Source organism: Sardina pilchardus, chromosome 5 (assembly GCF_963854185.1).
Source record: "Sardina pilchardus chromosome 5, fSarPil1.1, whole genome shotgun sequence".
Taxonomy (NCBI): domain Eukaryota; kingdom Metazoa; phylum Chordata; class Actinopteri; order Clupeiformes; family Clupeidae; genus Sardina; species Sardina pilchardus.
This window is the reverse complement of record NC_084998.1, coordinates 5,892,763-5,911,170: the sequence shown is the minus strand read 5'-3', so window position 1 is coordinate 5,911,170 and position 18,408 is coordinate 5,892,763. Positions and strand designations below refer to the sequence as shown.

The 18,408-nt window shown below is 41.3% G+C and overlaps 2 protein-coding genes across 2 annotated transcripts; both read right to left on the bottom strand.

Moving 5' to 3' along the window:
• Window positions 1-1,999: 1,999 nt before the first annotated feature.
• oafb (OAF homolog b (Drosophila)) lies at window positions 2,000-8,362 on the bottom strand. Its single transcript, XM_062536122.1, has 4 exons — window positions 7,788-8,362; window positions 5,274-5,408; window positions 4,570-4,747; window positions 2,000-3,683 (listed from the first exon to the last, which is right to left on the bottom strand). Exons 1-4 carry the CDS (start codon window positions 8,043-8,045, stop codon window positions 3,421-3,423), a joined length of 834 nt encoding a protein of 277 aa, XP_062392106.1. The 5' UTR covers window positions 8,046-8,362; the 3' UTR covers window positions 2,000-3,420.
• Window positions 8,363-11,827: 3,465 nt separating this feature from the next.
• Window positions 11,828-16,977, bottom strand: pde9ab (phosphodiesterase 9ab). Its single transcript, XM_062535824.1, has 18 exons — window positions 16,909-16,977; window positions 16,571-16,641; window positions 16,050-16,127; window positions 15,710-15,753; window positions 15,498-15,552; window positions 15,287-15,357; window positions 14,894-14,981; window positions 14,314-14,395; window positions 14,130-14,204; window positions 13,843-13,929; window positions 13,523-13,627; window positions 13,350-13,432; window positions 12,948-13,104; window positions 12,681-12,794; window positions 12,470-12,574; window positions 12,194-12,322; window positions 12,006-12,104; window positions 11,828-11,872 (listed from the first exon to the last, which is right to left on the bottom strand). The coding sequence occupies exons 1-18, from the start codon at window positions 16,975-16,977 to the stop codon at window positions 11,828-11,830; spliced, it is 1,557 nt and encodes a 518-aa protein (XP_062391808.1).
• Window positions 16,978-18,408: the final 1,431 nt, after the last annotated feature.

Here is an 18,408-nt window from a genome sequence, read left to right as displayed (position 1 = left end):
GGTTTTCCTTACTTACTTCCAGTATCAGTTGAAGTCTTTGCTGTCTTCCTATCTGGGTCATTGTTTTTTGGTGACTTCGATATAATTGTTCAGACACAGGCCCATAAACAGCTCACCCGAGGATGTGGGTTATTCATCTCCAAAAGGGGTCCTTCATTGTTATGCAATATATCAATGGTTGGCTATGAAATTGATCAGATTGGTGGACATTACCTCTGCTTTTTGGACTCAATTTAAGAGAGCTACAGCCACTTTCTCAACACTCCTATCTGCACACCTCTACCCACTGCGTGTCAGGATGCTTCATATCATGACACCACCCTCAGTAGTGGAAGCCTCCACATCTCAGTATCATCCTAGTTTGACAGCACATACACCTTCAGTGTTTTGATGATTGGAAAGCACAAATGGGAGATACTGGGAGATCCTGCTGCTTGTTATTCATAAACCTTGATGCATGTCTCTCTTGGAATAACACTAAATCACCAAACAGTATAGATTTTATTCTTTACTTTACTTTTCTAGACAGCTGAATAGGGTGTTTTTTTGCGTACGGTATGTACATTTGAGAGTAAAATAATTCAGCAGAGAAGTAGCAGTTCATTTTGATGGAGCACACCATCAATTTTAGACGACTGTAGTTAATCATTTGAATAGGCTACATTGTTATGCAATTTAATTTATGTGAAATAACGGCAAATGGCTGTTCTGCTGATGCAACATAATGGCTCTGCATTGGTGTGCAGGCCATAGTACAGGTCTTATCACCTGACAGTAGTGCTAAATTAATTAATGATGAAAAACAGAGAAGAGAAAGTAAGAAAGAAAATAACAGCTCCACTTACAATGTAAGAACCACTTTTGTTCTTATGTGTTTATGCATGCCGTTTACATAGTAAGTCGACATGCTAGCTGGTCTCTGAGCTGGGTATTTGCCATGTGGCTATAGCTTAGTGCTTTTGGGACTAGCACTATGATTTATTTAAGATAGCATGAATACCATGATTCTGCCCATATCACTGAGATACAGTAGGCTAGCTCTTGTGTTCACTGGAGTGAATAGAAGTGTGTGTTTTTATCCTTGTTACAGATAGGCAAGGCAAGTTTATTTATATAAGGCATTTGATACACAAAGGCAATTCAATGTGCTTTACACCAACAGAGAATAGGAAACAGTATTGAGTAAGAGCATGGTGGACAAAAGAAAAAAGAAAAAGAAAACCGAATAAGAAGAAATAAGAATAGGTTAAAAGGCTTAAAAATACAAGATGATAAAAAACATCACAAGAGTTGTAAAAAGACAGTTAGAAACCATGTACACAGGTGGAGTCTGTTCGATAGAGATCTATAGTGTTTGTATACATTTATAAGGAATAAAAACCTATGAAAGCCATATAATATTTTTGGTAGTCAAAGAAACACACAAGTGTGCCAATACAACCAGCAAAAATAAAGAGTTATGATCTAAAACTATAGGCGAGATATAGCTAGATCAAAAAGGCATGCAGCAAACCCAGCAGGAACAGCAACACAGTTGGCAAGCATGTCAAGTTGTCTCTTGTATGGCTGGTGATTAGCTGTGAGAGCTTTTCTCACCTTTTCGTGGAGGGTTCCGTTCTAGACCACAGAACTAGCCTACAGTACACAGGCACACCCTGAGCAGCTAGTGGAAACAGGAGTGTTTATCCGTTTCACATGGACATTTCCCATTGAAATTAATCTTTCAAGGAGCCCAAGGCTCACTGCCTACAAAAACCTACAAAATGGGCAATCGATGCTGATTGTTGCTGCAATTGCATTGTCCATTACATGGTCTTAAATACAAATTACAACATTGAACCACCAGAGGGCAGTGTTCAGCTATGAATCAGAAACACAAACAACTGCCTCTGGCCTCACTACAGACATATGGGAGTAGCATAGTGTGTTGAGACATCACTTGTGTGGGCGACAAGTACGCCTACTTGGTGTAATACAGCAATTTGTCAAATGAGCCAGACCAATCTTTGTAAGAACAGCATTTTATTTAACCATCACAAATGCAGGTAATACCCTCAGATTTAGTTGTACAAAAATAGTTAAAGATTTATATCTCAATATTCTACATACACGTATGTTGCAACTTGGACCATATTTGGCTTGTGTCAGTTCACAGTAATATTAGCATCACTTTCATGTCATTAATGGTGCATATGGTCACCCGTAGTGATGACGGTAGGGCATACACATAATGTAGAGAAAACCCTGGACCTCTTACAAGTCCCATTACCATCCAACAGTGAAATTCGGTCTGTGAGTGTCAATACATGCGTGCAACATTTCTACATAATGAAAAATAAAACACCTTTAAATCAAAGGATATGGTGCAAAAACAGACACCCTTTGAGGGACGGTTTCCTGAACATAGACGCCTAGGTCTAATACCCAAGTCGGGAGCATATAGCATTTTCAACTGGCATGAATAATCTCCGTCAATAATAACCTTTACCAAGCAAGGACAACATTTGATCAACATCAATATAACACTTAATTAACATTTTATTAACACATCGAACTCCTAATGCCTCACTGCCAAGCATAACAAGACCAGCTGGAGGTGAAACAGCTCAGGCACCTCTGTAAAAAACAAGTAAGGGGGAACTTGGCACCTGGTGGAAAGGCACTGAGAATACGTTTAATATACTGTGTGGCTTAAAGCCAACATGCCATAGTGGCCCAGCATTCATTTTAAGGCAGGGCAACGTGTGGTGGAGTGGTGACTGAACCTGATGTCAATTATGATCATTTGAAACTGAGCAATGAAGAAAGACATTTGCATGAGGTACAGGTTTATGTACTGTGAGTGAGTGCTACTACCAAGTTGTGATCTACCAAGTTTCCAGTCAGATAATCTAATCCAAACTTGTCTTTTAGTGCTATAAAGATATTTCTAGCTTCACGGATATCTAACCAGCTACTGTTGTTCATAAATAATACAATAATAATAACAATAATAATAATAATAATAGCAAAAGAAAACTGCATATGTAAGGAAGTCAAACTAAGAGATAAGACTCTTCTCCTCTGGGATCAAGGCGTCCAGCATGTGACGTTGGGGCCACTGTGTGTCACCAGATCATTGCACCACTGCACAACATACTAATTATCCCTTAACACGGTGAGTGTGACGGCTCCTTGTGAAACCGTCTTCCACGTACTCTGGCCCTGGGGCACAGCGTCACACACACAGCGTCACGCACACACAGCGTCACGCACACACAGTGTCACAGAAAGGCACACATCTTTTTTGACGTTCAGAGATGCAGAGGAAAAAAGATAAAAAGATACATCTCGACTGCTTGTGAGGAGGAGAACATCTCAAGCTTGGCACACTTGGCATGTGAACATACGGGCACACGGCTGGGCACGGGGCACCGCTTCCTACGCCTCCTCGTCCCAGAGACAGAGCTGTCTGTGTGGCGTATGGAAGCTGAAGCGGAAGGTCTTGCTGCAGCTCCGGATGCCGCACTTGTAGGGGCTGGGGCCTCGGCCGCGGCAGTACTTGAGCAGGCAGGGGTACCACTCCAGACTCAGGCCGTACGAGCACAGGCAGGCCTCCCACAGGCCCGTGGCCGCCGAGCAGGCGGGCAGAGTGGGCACGTCCGGGTCGGAGGGCTGGGCCTCAAACATGGATCTCTCCAGTCCTGCAGGGAAACAGAGAATCACACACTTGCTTAAAGGCGTGGTCTATGTATTGGGGCTTTTTTGCCTTTATAGGACAGGACAGCGAAGAGACAGGTAGTGAGTGAGTGGGAGAGAGAGATGGGGTGAGATTGAGAAATTAAATTAAATGTGTGCACTTATCAAAACAATATGGTATTCATACAAAATCTTGACTCAGTATTCAGTATTCCAGCCAATCAAGATGTCAGACTGAGCCATATAGTATTCCAGCCAATCGAGATGTCAGACTGAGCCATATAGTATTCCAGCCAATCGAGATGTCAGACTGAGCCATACAGTATTCCAGCCAATCAAGATGTCAGACTGAGACATATAATATTCCAGCCAATCAAGATGTCAGACTGAGCCATATAATATTCCAGCCAATCAAGCTGTTGCTTCAGAAGCATAGGAGGGAAGGGTGTGGCTTGGTTGGCTATTGTGCTCAGATATCCTTCCTGAGCCAAATCATGGTCACTACTTGAGAGGGAGAGATTGATATCTAAAGGCCAAACTTGCTGCACAGCAACAACAACCACCACCACTACTACTACTACTACACCCACACTGTGCACGTGTCAATCAAGCACATCGTCTGGAAAGTCCTAGAAAGACTTTATGTTCTACCCAAGGCAAATGTAGGCACTAGTTTAGGTTAAGTAGGTGCATGCACATCCCACCTCACTGGGGCCAGGTGCAGGATACAATAATTGCAACAGTGATAAAAGACAGTAGATGTCCGCACACTGGAGACTCCAATACCGACAAGGTTTATTTAAAACCAATTTGAAATAAACCTTGTCGGTTTTGGAGTCTCCAGTGTGCGGACATCTACTTTCTTTTATCAGATGTAGGCACTCTACCCACCTCTGCCGGTCCAGCGGCTCACGTCTGCCTGGCTGGTGTAGGCCTGCTGGGCCTCGCCACAGACGTTGCGCACGTGGGCGCTCAGCTGCCAGGCCTGGGTCAGGTTGACGGCCACGTCCATGCTGAGCTGCTCCAGGCCCCGGCTCTCGTCCGCCGACCGCACCACGTGAGAGTTTTTCTAGAAGACAGGAAAAGAACGGAGGGGATTTTTTATTTTTTTTTTTACAAGTGTTGACTATCAGGGTGTGGGGATTAAGGCGGGGATCACACTGGCAAGCGGCAAGGAGCAAGGGTAACGCAACGCTCAGACCATAAGGCGGGGATCACATTAGCCAGCGGCAAGCGGCAAGCGGCAGCGGCAAGCGGCAGCGGCAAGCGTAACTCAACGCCCAGACCATAATAATAAATCTAAACATTCTATCTCGTTCCTAAGTTCAATCTTTGTTGCTACATCCTTAGACGAATCTGATTGGTTAAAATACCTAAACATTCTAAAACTGATTGTGACGAGCCGAGCGTTGCGCTTCAAAGTTGAACCAGGTTCAACTCTCAGTTTGCTCAACGCCAGCGTTGTCACCGTTCCGCTGCCGAACCATAGAGAACAATAGGAAGCTTGCCGCTTGCCGCTGGCTAGTGCTCCCCGCTCCAGGCTCCACCCATGTCCTGGGCAATCATTCACTCCTCAGGTGAGGTGACTCACTCACCTGGCGGAGCCGCGCCATGGACTCGGTGGGGATGAACTCTCGAGGGTCGAGGTGTGTGATGAAGCACAGGGCCTGGTACTGCGTCTGGCCCCGCTCCGGTTCCCCGAGGACCAGGGCACGGAAGATCTTCACATGCTACAGTAGAAAGAGTAGTGGTGGAGGGGGGGGGGGAATGATTCTGTTAAGTATCGCGATATTTTGTGCACACACTTATATCGATACAGTGGCTCAAAGTATCGCAATACTTAATTATAGAATTTATTTATCTATTTTATTTTTATTTGAGTTGAGTTTACTCAGGGTTTACTCAGATAACATTAAATTAGCTTATTACACCCACAAGGTGACGCTTGTTGTGGCGTTTTGTTGTGCATTCAACCATTTAAAATGGCTTCACAATAACACACAACGCTCCATCTGCTAGAAAGAGCACAGAATGATGACAGGAATGAAGGATGGGACAGCAGTGGGCTCACAAGCAACGAGGGCCTTGCCAGCAGTCTTTCCTTAATCTCAGAGTGAGTCACTGAACAAACTAAACACTAGATCATGGCTGAACTACCGACAGTAGGTTATTGTTACCAAATAAACCATTACAATGCGGTCAGGAAGTAATAAGGCCTGAGAGGATCTATTATTTTATAATGACCAACTGGTTGGACGTAATCCAATTTATTCCATGGATACCAACTAAACATACCAACCATTTCACTACGCCTATTCAGAATGTGTGTTTTTTTTTTTTTTTCCTGTTTTGTTGATAGTTTGGATTCTAAATAATCTAAAATAACTCTCCAGCTGGCAAAGTAATAGACACCAGTCGTCTGTGGCACCTGGCAATTAGGATATATACCCTCCAAACTTAGTTAACAAACCTGCTCATGGAGTAGATTATTGTAAAGAGGCTTAACTTCAAAATCAGTCATAACATGGCAGGCATTAAACAGCTTTAAGTTTCGCAATAAAAGTGCAATCTGACCTACTCAGCTAAAATGGGTTGTTGGTGACGCGGGACAAGACCCAGAAATGTGAACCTGCCGTCTGACCACTCTGCCTCCAGCAAACGTCTGCATCAATCAGCTGATCCCCTGACTAACTCACTGACCCACACGCATACCACACACATGCAAGCCCAAGTGCCCTGAAAAGGGAACAAATGCTCAAATGTTCACACAGAGCTTCTTTAAATGGCCAATAATAGCTTATTCATTCCATTCGCCTAATGATCAGTATTATAAACATGTTGAATTTGTGGCATTAGTAACAGCCAGCTCAGCAGGCATCAAGAAATGATCATATCCACTGTCTGTCCAGACTGGAAGATATTCCAAAATGTAAATTATAGAAAGGGTGAGACACGAATGAACATAATAAACACATGGACCTATGACGTGGTGGCCTAATAACAGCCGAGACGCTGAGTAAGTGTCCAGGCATGGGTAACCTCAGGGAGGGAAAGGGAGAAATGCAATGCTTGTGTATATTTGTGTGGGAATGTGAGGTGGGGAGGGGGTCAAATCTAACCTGACCTGCGCGGCACCAGTCTCCTACTGTTTCACAGCGCCCGACGTTGCATCGTAAATCACACTTGCTGACAGGTAATGTTGTGAAAAATAATACAAAGAGTCGGAGGGTTCAAAGTGGAAGGATGTAGGGGGACTTATCTGCCCCGTTTCATATTCAGGTGAGTATGCTGCGCATGCAGCAACCACGTTGATAGGCCATACGAAAAAAGGTTTACAAGTTGTTCAACAAGTAAAAGGCTTCATAAATCTGCCATTTGCAATCTTGCACACAAGTGAATGCTGCCTTACTTGCCACTTGGTGGTGGCCATATACCTAGGCTACTCGTTTATTTATTTTTCCACATAATTAGTGGAAAGCAGTGATTGGAAGCACATGGAAAGAGGCAGGCCTCTAAATTGAGTTGATGAGCTCTGGCAGAAGAGTGCGTTTCAGTGTCGTAGGCTACATTTCCAATCTACATGCAACAATACTATCTACAGTAGGCCTGGCATGAGAGAGAGACTCTTCTTCTCAGTGGAGACTAATAGATTTTAGGCTATATCACATATAACTTTGAGCTTGGTTGTATTAGCAGATGAATAGTTATGTAACTTCTGAGTTGGCATTTTAAGAACTGAGTCATTTCTGTGTCGACATTGCATTTGATGCTGCTTATTAAAGTGGTCTCAAAATGTCTTTCACGAGATATTATGAGCGCTATTACGCATTTGATTTTGTTTATTAAAAACGCGAAAGAAACACTTAACTTGAATATAAAAGAACCATCAGCCATTGCAGCTGTCCACAAACTTAGATTCATAATGAAGACAATGAATTGCATGTTTAATTGTGCTATTTCACGTCAAATACTAGATCGTGACTGCGCTTCAATGGAAGCTAACTATAATAATGCAACAACAACTCTGATGGACTATGAAGTATTCACAAGGTATTGGGTAAAATAAAAAATGTAGGCCATTATTAAACGAAGACGATATCAACACTCACCCGTTTAAAGTCAGCCAAGACTGTTATAAGAGTACCATCTCCTTGCTTGAATTCCACAGTGATAACATCCCTCTCACTGTCTGCCTCCAGAGTTTCCTCTGTAATTTGCCCATCACTCAAACGAACTAATACTTTAAGGTCTGTGCAAATACCTACCGTTAAAAATAACGTAAAAATAAGGAACAAAATCGTAAGTAGGGCTGACAAATTCTGTCGTGCGTACATTCCAAAACCTCTGGGGAATTCCAGCAAACTCATTTAACGCAGCTACAAAACATATCTCCGGAACGTGTGTTCTCTTTAATAGCAAAACACAAAGGTAAAATGGAAATCTTAAAGAGGTCTGCCCGAGCCGTTCATGTCGTTTAAGTGTTGAATATCACTCCGTTGTTTAGAGTTCTGACCTAATCCAAAAATGAAAATCCAAGTGTTCAAAAATCTAAGACGCGAGAAAAGTTTACAAATGTTGCGATACGAGACGGCATGTAACAATATGATACTTGTTTTATCAAGTCAGCTTTCCCCCCATTGTCCCCTTCTTGAAGTCCCATTACTTCCTCGGAAGTTCAAACCAACTTTCCTGACTGCCGAGACTCAAGTGCTTGAGTGGGGGGCTACTTCTTAAAGGAACATCGCCCTGAGAAATATTTCCCCATGAAAAACACCGATGAGAGAGCTAGAATCTAAGATTGTAAATGAATTTGTTATTTGATGGAGTTACAAAAAAGGAATCACTTTAGCGTAAATTTTACCAAAGCTATCTTTGGCTTATGTAAAGCTGCGTAATTTTGTCCTATCTGGTTTGGCGGTCACTCCGCGTGGGGCAATTGTGTGGCTTTTCATCTTTCTTGTGATATAGTCACCAAAATGCTTTTCTTGGCAACATAGAAATACAAATCATACATAGAGCCACATTTTGTTTTCTGTAAAGGCTTTTGCTTTCATTTAGAACAAAGGCTAGGAGAAAGTGAAATCAAAGACGGTTTGCAATGATTCTCTGTTTTTCGCAGCTAGAGGGCTGCCTTACATCAATGTTTTCTATGCCCACTGATGTATATGTCCAACAGAATGATGACTCCATTGACAGATGAGATCAGCATTTGGGGTATTATACATCTGAACACAAAAATGCACATGAATTTCAAATGACCTTTTTGATCGTGCGTGCAAACTTGTGTGATACAGTAGCTTATTTGTGTTTGGTCACAGATACGGCCTTCTCATGTTGATGAAAACCCATCCAAAAATGTTGTGATTATCTGGAGATGTTGACAAAGACTACACTAAAAACAGTGAATTCAGACATAACACTGCCAAGGTTGTCATGATTGAGAGTTTGCGTGGGGATTGCTATGGATGGCCCCTGCATCCTGAAAGCCTCTTTCATTTGAGCAAGAGAGGAGAGAGGGGCCCCCTGCCTGCCCTCAGTCACTCTTTGTCATTACTTTACAGTGGCTGGGGTCAGGAGTGACAGACAACCCCAAACCAGCCCCTTTTGTAAGGCAACACATGCAAACGCAAAAGGTCTGGAAATCACTGCTCCGTTATCTTACACATCCAGACATGCAAATATGGACCCGTCTTTCAGACATTGTTTCAGACATTCAGAGACATACGCAGTGTAGTCTTTATTTACTGCAAAACCAGCCCCTACTTTCAGTGCTGCTGCAATTGTACAGTGTAATCTTGGCTTCAAAATAAAACGACTGAACCAGTCATGCATGCGAAATAAAGCCCGTGGTGTACTTGGCAGCACTCGGCCCCTCTTGGCTTTGAGAGGGGGCGTCGGGAAGGGTGCTGCGACTGAACCACTTGTGTCTGACCCCAGTGGGCTGCTGTGGGTGATCTTGAGGATACCCTTACATATGAGCTGGTGTCATGTGTCTATTTCAAACCCCAGACTCTCTGGAGGTTCTGAAAAATGTGCTCCTCGTGGAGGTGAAACAGCAGAGAATGTGTGTGTGTGTGTGTGTGTGTGTGTGTCTGTGTGTGTGTGTTGTGCATTAATGAACAGCAGCACACACACATTTTAGGTTAACAACAAAAAGTACAGTAGGCATGGATCTGGCAATTTTCTCCCCCCCCCATGTTATGTTATAAAACACCTGGAGAAAATAATTTACAAAACTCAGGAAATAAATTAAAAGTCTGTTTACGTAAATTACATATTCTTGAGAAGTAGATCTTAAATACCAGAACACTGTTCCCCATGTAACCCCTGTCTTTTGTAGCATGGAAATTCTCATCTTCTGTATATGCAATGAATTGCTAGCACATTAAATCTGAAATATAAAAATATGTGCAGTTATAATAATGGTGCCAATCAAAACACAGAGAACCACGGAGACCACACGTCCCTCTTTTGAAAGATAAAGAACAGATTTTTAGACGCGTTACCATTCCTCTATCAGTGCACAGATGTCACAACAACACAGTGACAGAGATGAAGTGCTCCATAGGGTCGATGCTTTGTGAGCTCGGTCTCCCCCCTTGGGACCTTGGAGGATGAGATTAAAATCCACTGCCAATAGCAGGCTCTCTAAAGTGGAGGTGTCGCTCTCACCTGTGGCCAAGAGGAACACTTCCAGCACACACACACACACACACACACACACACACACACACACACACACACACACACACACACACATACACGGCGGAGCAGGTGCCTCTGACATTTTGTCTCAGGGACACACTGAGCTGTGCTGACAGGAGAGGATGTGGAGAGGAGTTGTGGAGTCGTGTTTAGGCTACGCTCCGATCTGACTGTGTCCTCTATGAGATTATGCACAACCACAGAGGCCTTCATTTAATCGGTTATCAGCACTTGTATAGTTTATAGAAAGGAAATAGGTTTGCTAATATGCTTTCCTAAGAAAGTAGGTGTCAAATGAAGTCAGTCAGCAGCTATTTAATGAGTTCTCCTAATACAGAATTACAAATGTATTCATTTATTGCCACCCAGGCATGAATGCCATGGTGCTTAGCAGAAGTATGTATTTCATCTACACCATACTGTGATAACAACATAGAATATATCAAACATTTGACACTGTACAAGGATCACAAGGATTTTGTTTGGTATCACTGAGTATGTGTAGCTGTAGTTGTTCATGGTAACAGTTTGTGAAAGTATAAATTAAGAGTATGCAGAAACAAAAACAGCTAAACAGAATCTAAAGTCACAGTCAAACATACTAACATCTATACTCTATTCAATGAAGTAAAATAACAGTTTTAGAGAACCCCCTTAAAGTTACTGCATTAAACCTAAGTCAAACTGCCACATTGGATCCTGTAGACAACTGGAAGGCCTCCACTGAATAGAATAAGGTTGTGTGAACAGTTCACATTTTTTGCAAGATCGGTCTCAGTGCCTATAGCTGACGTGGACAGGCCAGTTAAGGCTGTAGTCTGGATCCTCAGTGAAGCACAGCCCCTACAGAGCAAGAAAATCCAACAGTTGGAGGTTAACGTTAGGTGCCACAGTGGCTGGCCAAAGGTAGAACCACGCAAAGTACAGGCCCAGCACGAGCTATGATAATGTTGTGGTTGGGGAGAGAGAGGAACCACAGGAATGTGACCTAAACAGTTCCAAACAAGAGCATGTGACCTGAAGAGAATCTTATCTAGCGTGCAAGGGTCAGGGAAGAGGACGGACTCAAGGACAAAAGATTGTGGATTCAGAGTGGCAGAAAACAAGACGCTCAGAAGATGAAATAGCTCAAAAAGATATATGTTATGAAGTTATAATACGTTAGAAAGACTAAAGAATAAACAACTTACTAGAAAAGAGAATCCACTGCATTCAATAGGGGGCATTCCTCTCACAAATAATATCTTTTTCATTATATGTGCTATGTTATGGGTTGAGACGGCATCTATGTTTTACCTGAAGTTGCTGTGAAAATGCTTTTAAGGGTGAGGTTACTGAGGTTGTACAGTTGTATATTTTAAGGGTTTACTGAGGTTGCAATACAGCCAGGACACATTTTCTCACTACTTACTTAAACACAAGTAGAAGATAGTTGTTTTCGTTTTTATTTTTTCTTTCCTCCTAGGGGCATACTGTCTGTCTTCTTCTTCTGTGCCTGTAGAGAAACGAGAAAGGAAAAAACCACTAGCAGAAAATGTAGCCACCTTCTCATTTCTCACAGGCCCATAAACAGAGCAACCTGTCACTGAAATCAGCTGAGAGCATTGGAAAAAATGTGTTGCCACCTCAGTCATGGCGTCGTCAATCGTTTTCAGTTCTTCATAATGGTCACGGGAGTCCCGTAAAGGTTGCACCATAATTTCCTCAATCTGAGGGAAGAGCTGTGACAAAGAGAGGAAGCAGATACGTGACCACAAAACACCCACTAGCACCAGAAAGTCACCACATCTGAGACACCAGACCTCCATACCTTCATGACTGTCTCGAACATGGGTATCAAGACAAACTTGATGAAACCAATCTGGGCGGTGGGTTTGGTCACCTTGTCCCGATCCATGAAGGGAGCAACTGGAAGGCCTTCAGATTTCTCTCTGTCACTCTGGTGAAGAAAACGTACAGTACAAGACTGAACATCCACTATCTGTGCTTCCTGCAGCTCAGTCCAGTGAACCTACTCATCAAAGATGTAGCCTACATATGTAGAGGTAACCTCAAGCCTTTGTAGGAACGATATACATGAAGTTACCTGCATAAAGTATTCTTCAAGCAAACAGTCCACCCATGGCTCAGCTACTTCAGTGGGCCTGACTTCATTGGAGATATCACAGCACTTTATCAAAACCATCTTTAACTGCAGAAGAAAACACAAAATGATCTATGTTGGAATTGTTGTAAGGAGTGGCTGTAAAAAAATGTTAATATCAACATGTAAACAGTACATATATGTGAATACATACACATTTCACATGCTCCTCATTGGTGAAATCAAAGTTATCCACTTTCTTTTTGAACGAATCAAGTATCTCCCCATGCCTGGCCATATCAGTGGCCAATATGAGGGTAATTATAGCCTGCAAAACGATGAATGATCACAGTATGATTAGGTTAGAATAATTGCATAAAATGTTGGAAAAATGTAAAAAAATTGGCAAGACACCGTTGATCGCTTGACAGATTGTGTCTGTTAACAGTTGAATAAGTTCATACTGTATGTAGACACAGACCTGTCGTATCTGCTTGAAAGCCTCTGGATCTGTGTTGGAGAATATGTTGCACTCGGGCAGTGAGAGGATCTGGAAGGCCACTGCGCAGTGATGGTTCTCCAGAGGGGAGATGTCGTTGTACCGCACAGCCAGCTCAGTGTGTGCATTAATCTGATAACTGATTAAAGAAAGAATTCAGGTGTGAACATCCTTACAACATTACACAAAATAAATGCATTGAACTAATAATTATTCTTCCACTATATGCAACGAGAGAGCTTGTTTGCCTCTAAGCCAACAGCCAAGACCAAGGGCCAGGCAAAGTCTAAAGTTGAACATGTTAAATACATATACACAGACTATATAAGACAGTAAATTAACTCATATTATGGCCCCTGATGTTAGGGTGTATTGGTGACATACGTGTTATTATATCCTGGGTGGTCCAGATCATGGCAGACTGCTGCTGTCATAAGGATGCACATGTCTGTCATTGTGAGTGTTTCCTAAATAACAAATAATACGGTTATAGACATTAAACAGGCCAGTCAAATCATTAGGTGTAGGACTGCATAGTAATGTTTACATTGGCTCACCAGCAGGTTAGTGAGATGAATCATTCCATACATCATCTGGCTAACGCAGAAACAGTGGCGGAAGTTATGGAAGGGGTTTTCACGATAGTGTTCCTGAATACTCAACTGTAAACAGAGAAGAGATAAAAGTAAGATTGTGTTTAACAGCAAGCAGTCGGGTGACTGTTTTAACAGTAAGTTCAATGTATCCACAGAAACTGTTCACTTGTATTTTTGTATGATGAAAGTGAGGTACAGTAAACAAAAAAAACAACAACAACAAAAAAAAAAAAAACAGTAAAATTTAATTTTTCTCAATGAAATAAAGCTGAATATTTTACCAGCCATCGTTTCAGTGTGATTGGATTCATGTTAAACTCTTTCACCAGTCCCAGGTCATGGTACATGTACTCTAGACAGCTTAGCATCTACACATAACAACAACAACAACAACAACAAAACAAAAACATAATTAATGAACAAAACAGCACATTTACTGGAGTACATTTGCAGTCTCTTGCTGTCTCTGTGGGCTGCACATTGAAAGATTTTGATAAAAAAGATAATGTGTCCCAAACCCGAACAATTCTTGCAAACACACAGAGACAATTCATGCTGAGTAAAAGACCTCATTATGCTCCCAGTGCCAGACGTCAAATGTGGGTTTCTTCAAAGCCTCAATAGTCTCTTGAGATAGCGTGTACTGCGAACAAAAGAAGGAAATGACACCATGAGATCGTGTCTCTTAATTACAAAATTTCACATCTCGGTTCACTGTTCACGGTTTCACATCGTGGCTCACTTTCATTTACCTTTGGATAGCTCGGAACGTCGCGCCTTGGGGACAGTTTTTTGCCGTCATCTGTGAAGTTGTATTTACAGGCACAGGTCATTCTGAGAGAAGAAAGGAGACGCCACACAGTGACATGGTGAAATATTTGGGCTTATGGAGTTCAGTAAGAAATATGCACACTAATGAAGTACATTCTTAAAGAAAGTGTGTTGAAAACAACACAACTTGCGTTGCTTTTAGCTCATCTCTGAGTCCAGATAGGGACAACACAGCTTGTGTTACAATACAATGGGTTGCATTTTTTAAAAACACATCTCTGTGTCCAGATAGGGACAACTTTGTTTTAGAAGTGTACAATATACTCAAACATTTCATTACACCATTTGCCTTAGATTAGATTAAAAAAAAGGTTTAGATTAGATTAAAATTACCTGATACATATTGAAAGCTAAAATGCTGCAATTTTAATTTGCAAAAAGTATCTCCAAAATACCACAACTATAAATATATGTTGAGGGATAAGAACTTTGCATTAAATCATGCCTGTCAATTAAGTGTGTTAAAATTGTGGATTTAGTTTTTGCCCATCAACATTTTACCTTCCCCCTCCCCTGGAGGTCATTTCATCCCGTAGCCTTCTGAGGTCATTCTTGCATTTCTCAATCTCAAGCACCTTCAGGCCTTCCACTGAAAGAGACAGGCAAGGCATAGTGGGGCCTAACTTAAATGCTGGGAAAAGTGTCTTAAGTCAAGCTAAAGCTGGCTTAATAGCTTTGCAAATTGAATACAATGAGAAAGACAAACAACACAAACAGAGGTACTGTAGGTCAGAACTTTGCTCATAGACTGACTTTACACTTGGCTTTGTAAGTTATGGCCCATAATATCTCTGCGTAAGAAAGTAATGTTGCACCTTTTCAAAGCTGAACTATTAGCTCTAGGTCTAGTTAGGTCTAGTTATCACAGGTGGCACATAGCTGAACGAGACTCACACTCGACTCTCTTCTCAAGCATGGCCAGTCGGTTTGTCACTTCAGCTTTTAGTTCATTGATCCTGAAGGCCCTGACACATTCCCACACAAAGGAAGGAAGAAAAATAACATAACAATAAGAATATTTATCAGCAGTGATGCATACAGTTATCTTTTGGATACATTTAGCATTTTATGTTAATGATTCTTTGGAAAACTTTGATTTTTTTACCTGCTGAATTGCTCTGCCACCTGAGCCAAGACGTTCTGGAACATATCTTCTTTCTCTGGAGAGAAGAACAAGAGATTGGTCAAGTTGAATGAATGGTTAACATGTTGAATGAAATGTAGAAATACAAATACAGTAGACATAATAATCATATATTGAAATAAAGGGTGTATACAGTCAACACAGTAAATACAGTAAAAAGAGTTTAATCTTACCTCCGACTTGACTTGTGGCCTGTGGCACTACTTTATATAAACGACTGAGGAAGGAGAAGCATTCATAGTGTACTGTGAGCAGAGAACTCTGATGTTGAATGTAGCTTTTCATATGTGATGTGATCTGTGAAAACCTTTGAAAACCTGGTGCAATTTTTCCAACTTATGATTCTGATACCATCCTAGCAACATCCAAGATTTGCTAGGGGACAGTGTCCAGAATGTTGCCAAGATGGTATCAGAATCTTGAGTTGGTGAAATTTAATCAGAGAGGATCAAGGATTTTTGAGTGCACCATGTGGAAAATACGTGAAAAAGAAAGAGAAATGTAGCTGCTCACTTGGGAGAGTTGGTTGGCATGGTGGGATAGATAGAAACCATGGCTCCGTCTGGATCAACTAGGGATATGGCTGTGTTCCTGCATGGATGTAAAAGAAGCGACCGTTAGAATTTTAAAAAACGAGGCAGTCTATTATTGGAGTGATAAATACTGTTCTTAAACAATAAGCTACTGTATACCATTTGAGTATGTTTATAGTTAATGGGTGTTATATTGTAGTGTTTCTGGAAGGATGAAAAAATAGTTGATATAATTCTGCAGTTGGTATTCCATTCTCAACTGTTTTACAGTATTGTCTGTGAGCATTCATGATTTCTCACTAAATCATTGTTGCATTATTTCCCATCTCAGCCTATAGGGGGCACTTACCTAGATCTGTTTGTCGCTGGCTAAATATACTTTAGACATTAATTATTGTTTACAAATAATATTTACAACAATAATCAGTTATTTGAAGGCTTGAAGCATATTCAAACCAAACAAGTTGGTAAGTGTCTACTGTCTAGGGAGAGTGCAGTTACCTTGCTATGTTTGATGAAGAACAAAGAAGTTCTCTGATGTCATAAGGGCTGCAGCGTTGACTAAAAATCACCTAAAAGTACAAGGAACGGTAATATCACAAACTCACATCTACAGAAGAAACAGGTACAGAAATAAAATGAGACAAATGACAGAGTTCTTATTTTTGGTCTGTTTTACTAAGATTCTTATGAGGTACTTTGAAGGGAAGTTCCAGGTTGTGAGTATGTTGTATGCATGCCATGTGCAAGTGATTAACCATAATAAAAATAATGAAGAGAATGTGTCATGCTTGAGTAAGTAGGACTAAGCTCCTCGTCATTTGTGCAGCTGGACTTGCCTTCTGCATTTTGCCGTCCACGTCGAGGTAGAGAGCTCGTGGATGATACGATGAGGAAGCTGATCCCATGGTGGTGTTCTGCAGTCACTGTGATACACCAGCTTGTGTGTGTCAGGGCATTCACAACTCTGAATAAAAATAGTCAATAGTCATGAATAAAGAGTCACTTGAGAGGGCATATATATCAGAGGTGGAAGCTAAGTCATAGACCAATCACAGGCAGAAATTAATCCCTGTGAAATTTGAGTGTTTGTTTAGAGTTTGAAATGTGTAGTATTCATCTTAAACAGAATGTAGGCTGTTAGTGAATAATTACACAGAAGGATCATTACCTCCAAAAGTATGCATCTTAACTACAGGCAAAGCTTTGTATCTGAAATGAATCCTCCCAGTAAACTTGTGTTTAGGTCAACACAGATTAAAACTAACAATACACAAATGTTAATGTATCATTTCCGTGTCTGACATGGAATCAATGATGAACCTGTGCAAAAAATTATAACGAGACAACTTACCACAGCAATGCCCGTGCATGCATCCTTAGTGCTGACAGTGATAGAGGTAAAACAGGCAACTAGGTGAAGGTGACTTACATATGACTGCCAGACCCTTAAATATGAGCCCACTCCTTGAGGTTGCTTAGGAACCGTTTCTATAGTAAGGCAAGCTGTGGCTTGGGTTGGAGGTGAGGTAATTGATCCATCTCTGATATGTTCATTTTCATCTCGGTAAATCTCAAAGGGGCAATGCAGATCTGTTAATTATTTAAGAAATACATGGTAGTACATACAAGTCCGTTTGGCAATCCAGTAATCCAGCTATCTTATTTGTTAAATGACTGAGTATGCAGTTTATTTGTGAGATATGAGTAGCATGTCGGACAGCGGCGCCTTAGTTCTGTCCACAGATGGGTCTGTCAGCTTCTGACCTCTCGCCGCATGCACTTCCTGGAGCTCCTGTAAGGCTTTTATGCTGATAGCTGGTAGATGTGTTTAGATGTGTAAGTTAAGTTGGATGTGTATTTGATGTCACAGAGAGTGCATTCAGAATTATTTGAAATTATTTTTGGGGGATAAAACACAGATCATGAACAATGTGTTGGTGGTTGATGGAAATAAATAGTTGAGTTGGATGTATTCAGTTTTCCTAATTATGGAAAATAATGACTTGGAGTGACGACAATCTTTTTCCACTATACTGTCACACCCACCTAACAATTATCACATGATGGGCTGTGCAATGTCCACATGCACGGGCACATAACATACAGACATAAACACTTACAGGGGGAGTATTGAACATATCAACATTATATTTCAGTAAGTATACTTCCAGTGGGGCAATTTGCATGAATTTTTCACCAGACCTTAGTATTAACTCAGGTAATCTACACATATACAACAATCCAAACATTAAAGTCCATACGTAGAGTTATGTGTAATAAAGTGGAATGACAGGAAAAAAGTATTGAAAGAAAAGGCAGTACACCAAGGCGAGGCA